This window comes from Dasypus novemcinctus, chromosome 22 (genome assembly GCF_030445035.2).
Source record: "Dasypus novemcinctus isolate mDasNov1 chromosome 22, mDasNov1.1.hap2, whole genome shotgun sequence".
NCBI lineage: Eukaryota > Metazoa > Chordata > Mammalia > Cingulata > Dasypodidae > Dasypus > Dasypus novemcinctus.
In genome coordinates, this window is record NC_080694.1 from 11,743,095 (window position 1) to 11,749,573 (window position 6,479).

At 37.6% G+C, this 6,479-nt stretch overlaps 1 protein-coding gene across 1 annotated transcript; it reads left to right on the plus strand.

The window, feature by feature from the left end:
- Positions 1-342: 342 nt before the first annotated feature.
- LOC131272954 (olfactory receptor 4C5-like) lies at positions 343-1,293 on the plus strand. The gene has a single exon (XM_058285055.2). It carries the CDS (start codon positions 343-345, stop codon positions 1,291-1,293), a length of 951 nt encoding a protein of 316 aa, XP_058141038.2.
- The last annotated feature ends 5,186 nt before the right edge of the window (positions 1,294-6,479 follow it).

A 6,479-nucleotide genomic window follows, 5' to 3' on the forward strand; every position in this document is an offset into this window, starting at 1 on the left:
TTAATTTTTATTCTGTTAATTTTTTCATTCCTGTTTTCCATGGGAGAATATACTATGGCAATGACTGGAATATCCTTCAGTCATATATTATGTTAGCAAAATTGCCTGGAATGTCAACAGTCATAAAACTGTATATGTGTGTACATGAGTATGTAGACTTGATCTATGAATTCAATATGTGACTCAAAATTTACCCATCATTAAGTTTAGGATTTATCTGCTCAGCATTTCCAGCAATCTTACAGAAAACATTTTATGTGACAGATACATTATGCTCTTGATCAAAATTTGTCTAATGTCATTGCAATCCTTGTGCCATTTGCAGATAAATCAATTACCCAAATGCAAACTTTGATTCACGGAGCAGTGAACAACGTGACAGAATTCATCCTGCTTGGTCTGACACAGAACCCAGACATGCAGAAATTCTTGTTTGTTGTGTTTACACTCATCTACTTTCTCACCCTTGTGGGCAACCTACTCATTGTAGTGACCATTGCCACCAGCCCAGCACTCAGCACTCCAATGTATTTTTTTCTGTCATTTTTGTCCTTCATAGATGGTACCTTTTCTTCTATCACAGCCCCCAAAATGATATTTGACTTACTCACTGAAAAGAAAACTATCTCTTTCAATGGATGCATCATCCAGCTCTTTTTGGAGCATTTAGTTGGTGGAGTTGAGGTCATCCTGCTCACAGTGATGGCCTATGACCGCTACATGGCCATCTGCAGGCCCCTGCACTACATGATCACAATGAACCGGCAGGTGTGTGTTCTCTTGGTGGTGGTGTCCTGGGCTGGGGGATTTCTTCATGCCTTGATTCAAATTCTTTTTATGCTGTGGTTATCCTTCTGTGGTCCCAATGTCATTGACCATTTCTTCTGTGATTTTTACCCTCTGCTAAAACTCTCCTGTACTGATACTCATATCCTAGGAATCTTTGTTGCTGCCAACACTGGGTTCATGTGTGTGCTTGTTTTTTCTATTCTTATTACCTCCTATGTCCTCATCCTTTGCACCCTCAGAACTCACAGCTCTGAAGGACGGCAGAAGGCTCTCTCCACCTGTGCCTCACATATTACCGTAGTGGTCTTACTCTTTGCGCCCTGTATATTTATATACCTTCGGCCCACGGGCACCTTTCCCATTGATAAAGCAGTGGCTGTATTTTATACTATGATAACACCCATGTTAAACCCTTTAATCTATACACTTAGAAATGCAGAGGTGAAAAATGCAATGAGGAAGCTCTGGAGCCAAAGAGTAAGCTTTTTGTTCTTTAACCAGTAATTTGGAAGTGTGTAAATAGATAAGTTAAAATCAATACATAGTTTAAGAGCAATTGTGTCTAAAGCAAAATAAATGGCCCTTGTATTCAGAATATGTGGGTTAAGTACATATTATCTCCTTGTTATTTGAAATCTTCAATGGTTCCTCTTCCATAAATTTTGACTCTAGTCCAATACAATTAGAAAATTCATTGCACATACAAATTAATAATCAGTGAAATTTGGTTAATTTAAATGAAATTTCTGCAATGTTTGGAAAATATATGGCATTATATGTTCTATACAAAAAATATCTGTAAATCTTCAGGTGAAGTTTATGTAACTAATAGCCTAAAACACTTTAAGTATAAAAAAAGTTTTATAGTTAGGATTTTGTTTAAAATGCATTGTGTTAACCTTAACTTCTGTCATCAGTGTAGATAAAATTTTTGTGTGGGAAATAGGGAACATCTAGTAATTAGTAGGTTTGGAGGAAAAAGAGAAAATCATTAAGGTAGGAGCCATCCCATAATTAATGCTGCTGTTTTGTACAAGCCACAAAGCACCAATTACATAGTAAACCAGGTTCTGCTCAGACAAATTATTTTCTCTGACTAAAGCCAAGAAGGGATATTAAATTATCTGAGGTACAGCCATAAAGAAACCTTGCACATGATATTTCCAGACAGAATACATATGAGAAGCAGTTTTTCTGCCAAAGGAATCCCCAAAAGCTGCATCTTCAAAATAGCTTTTATTGAATAGATTACAGCCTGAACTAATAGGATTAAAAATAGAGAGTTTATGACATATGAGCAATAAGGCAGTAAGTCTGCACATTCAAATTTGAGTAGAGAATTGCAGACCAACAGCCTACCAATGAAATAGGTAGTCATTTGAGATGTGATCACTTACAGGACAATTCTAAGAGAATGAATCTGGGTAAAAGAAGGAGTTCCAGATTGCCCAAGGCAGATGTCTTACCTAACTTTGATATAACATATCTATGTTTGTTAAGACTGAATTAATCCAAATTACTTCTCAGCCATCCTTATATCTCTTGTTTTATATATATTAAATGCATATTAATATGCTGCAGTTAGCAAACAATTCATTTTGAATTGGAGGATACTTTTTCTCAATTGTGACCAAACCATTTTCTCATTATCAAATATACATGTACTCCAACCATTTATCCATGTTTTCAGCACCATTTTGTTTAAGAAAGGCCATGTGCCTAGCTTACAGATGTGATGTGTGTCACATAGAGGATGAAATCTATAAGGGTCAGTGTGCTATGATGTAGCTTCTATTTTCTCTTTGGCAGAAAGCCTAGAAGAAATGCTATGCAATGTGAAGGCTGGACAGAGAAAGCTACTGGACTACTGAATAATTACATAGATGACAAATTCCCTACACGACCCCCAAATCTTTGTGGATTTTGCCTGTATAGAAAAATAAAATTATATATACTAAGCCATGGAGATTTCAGCATTCATTTTTGGCCACATCAAATCATACTTTATCCTGGCTCAGGAAGCAAGATGACATCGATTTTAGTGGGCACTCACCACCTCTCTTGAAAAAAATGGCTGAGGAGGGCAAGACCCTGCTTGAGTGAGCTGTTTTTGGGAACCCCCAGAGCAGGAGGTTTCAGGGCATCGATCTGGAGAGAACAGGACAAAGAAATAAAAAACCCAAGGGAAATCCATGAGTTTCTCAACCCAGAGGCTGGAAGCACCATGTGGCTAAGCCCCTCCCTCGAGGCAAAGATCTGCTGCACACCCCCTTACTCCCTCAAGCCACTGAGTAGGAGGGAGCATACTCTGGGAGTAAGAGGGTTCTGGTGAAGGCTGGAGAGAGGTTTCCTTCCTGTGGTTTTGGTTACATGGACCTCTTTTGAACTTTAGGGAGCATGCCAGCTGGCAAGAGGTGGCCCAGGGAAGAGGTGAGAGGTGAATCTTCTCAGGCTGCCTCATTTACCTAGTTGACCTGGGAGAGAGGAACTTGGGCTTGGAGAGTGGGCAGCCAGGCAATTGACTGGTCAGGCTGAAAACTGTCAAAATTCCAACTCCCCTAAAGCAGTAGGCAGAACTTAACCTTCTAAGGGCCTATTTAGGGTCCCCAGAAAGGAGGGATAGGTCTGGAAGAGGGCTGAGAGTAATTTCTCTGCAGTATTTTCAGATACCAGGGTCCCATTTGAATTTCAGGAGGGAATTCAACCTGACCAGGAAAGATGAAGGGGGTATCCCATTACACAGGCTATCATGTCCTGCTACCCTGGGAGAGAAAGCAGTAAGAATAGAAAGGGGGCAGGAATGGACAGGCTCCTAAACAGCAGTAATCTACCCAACTGTAAAAAATCAAACCTGCCTTAAGGACAGTGACAGGATAGCTCTCTAGCTAACAAGCCCAATGAGAAAAGTTAGCTCAGTGGAGAAATATCTGCTTTGAATATACAAGGTCTATTCCCAGCTCTCCTTGGAATTCCCAGCTCTCCTTAGAATAGTGATCAGAGAGTTTATCAAATACCCAGTTGATACTTTAGGACAGAGAACACATGGACAGTATTTTTGTATTAGCTCTCTTGGGTCTCTTTTTTTCTAAATAAGTTTCCTTTTAAAAAAAAACCTTTCATTTATTTTTCATGTAATATTTTTTTGCATCCTTTCATTTTTAATCCACTTGTGTCTTTGTTACTTTTGTGTTTATGTGTTTATTTATTTATAATTGCATTTTGTTGAAGATACATAGAGGATAAAAAATGTTACATTAAAAAATAAAAGAGGTTCCCATATACCCCACACCCCACACCCCCAGTACTCCCACATCAACAACCTCTTTCATCATTGTGGCGTATTTATTGCATTTGGTGAACACATTTTGGAGCACTGCTGCACTGTATGGATAATAGTTTACATTGTAGCTTAAATTCTACTCCAATACATTCAGTGGGTTATGGAAGGATATATAATGTCCAGTATCTGTCCCTGTAATATCATTAGGACAACTCCAAGTCCAGAAAATGCCCCCACATCACAGCTCTTCTTCCCTCTCCCTGCCCTCAGCAACTACTGTGGCACTTTCTGCACTTCAATGCTGTAATTTCTTCCATTACTAGTCACAATAGTTCTATAGGAGAAATCCAGTAAGTCCACTCTAATCTATTTTTTATTCCTCCATCCTGTGGACCCAGGGGTGGTGATGTCCACTATACCTCTAAATTGAGAGGAGGCTTACCCAGGTCAGCTAACAGGGAGGTGAAGATGGCCAACCATCACACCAGGGAACCAAGAGTGCCTACAACTGCAAGCAGGAGAATTGCATCCATCAAAAATGTTCCTTTTAAAATTTAACTTAGTTTATTCACTGAAACCCTATTCAAAACCTGCAGAGGGCGGGCTGCAGGGTAATTGATTAATGAACACTGACGACCTGTGAAGCTTCTCAGGGGCCTAAGAAGGAGGGTTATTTTCCTAATATTTTGTTTGCTCTTTGTACTCTTTTTCCTCTTTGTTATCTTCCATTTTATTTTTCAGATTAGGTTCTGCTATCTTGTTCTTGTTCCTTTGTTTCCTCTTTTCTGCATACCAATTTCTTCTACCTACACTATTTCTTTTCCTTCCTTAATCTTCCAATCTTTGCTTTCTGATTTTGTTCTTATATTTCACCTCTCTTTTAGTCTTCAATTTTTCTTGATTTTATTTCTATCTCTTATTCTCTGTTTTCTTTCTTTTTTAAACAATTTTTTTTAGTCTTTTCTCTTTCTCTTTCTTCTCACCTTTTTAGTCTTTTAATTCATTCTAGACATTTTTCTCTATTCAGTTTTCCATTCCATTGTTTATATGCCACTTTTTAATTCTTATTCCTCTGCACTTCTTACATGGGATAATCGATCATTCTCTTAGATTTTGTATGTTTCCTCTTCTACCCCTGTACTATTATTATTACTTATCCTTTCTCTCTTCTTACCTCTTTCCCTTTGTCAGGCCCTAACCTTTTTCTTTCAAGGGAATATAAACAACAGCAAGGAAAGAGAATATGTGGAACAAAGTTTCAAAGAGAAAACTTACCACACACACAAAAACATCAACTAAGAACCCCAGAATAGAAAGAAACAAATCAACTCAATAAATGCATCAAGATAAAGAATGCCTAAACACAAACAAAAAATTATAAACCATAGTAAGGAACAGGAAAACATGGCCCAGTCCAATGAACAAAAGTGAAAAAACTAATCAGAGCTGTCTAAACAAATATCATGCACCAACTTAATGAAATGAAGGAAGAGATTAAGGATATTAAGAAGACACTGGGAGAACATACTGAATAAATTGTAAACATATAAAGATAACAGACATGATGTTGATGAAAGGCACAATACATGGCAAGCACATAACAGTAGATTTGAGCAGGCAGAGGAAAGAATCAGTTATGTGGAAGACAGTACATCTGAAATCAAACAGATAGTAGAACAGATAGGTAAAAAATAGAAAAAATCAAGCAAGATTTATCAATGTGGAAGACAAAATGCTTAAACATGTGCACTAAAGGCATGATAGATGGAGAAGAGAAGGAAAAGGGGATAGAAGGAGATTTACAGGAAATAATACCTGAAAAAATTCCCAACCTTATTGAGGGAGATGGATGTACATCTCCAGGAAGTGCAACACACTCCAAACAGCATAAATTCCAACAGGCCTACTCCAAGATACACACTTGTCAAACTGTCCAATGCTTAAGACAAAGACAAAGAGAGAATACTTAAAGCAGCCAGAGAAGAGAGAGCCATCACATACAAGGGAAGCTCTATAAGATTAAGTGCTGATCTCTCATCTGAAACTATGGAGACAAGAAGGCAGTAGTGTTACATATTTAAGCTACTAAAAGAAAAAACTTCCAGCCAAGAATTCCTTATCCAGCAAAGCTGGAATTCAAAAATGATGGAAAATTCAAAATATTCACAGAAAACAGAAATCAAGAGAGTATCCCAATAAGAAACCCATCCTTCAAAAAATACTAAAGGGATTGCAAGTTGAAATGGAATAAACAGGAGAAAAAGACTTGGAGAAGAGTGTAAGAAAAATAAAAAACAAACAAAGAGAGAATAAAAACAACACATGGCATATATAAACCCAAAGAAACTATAGTTAATGTAAGTAATTCCTTGACAGTAATAGCACTAAATGTTAATGGATTAAACTCACC

Coding starts and splice junctions, on each gene's coding strand:
- LOC131272954 (XM_058285055.2), top strand. CDS start 343: ATGCAAACTTTGATTCACGGAGCAGTGAACAACGTGACAGAATTCATC.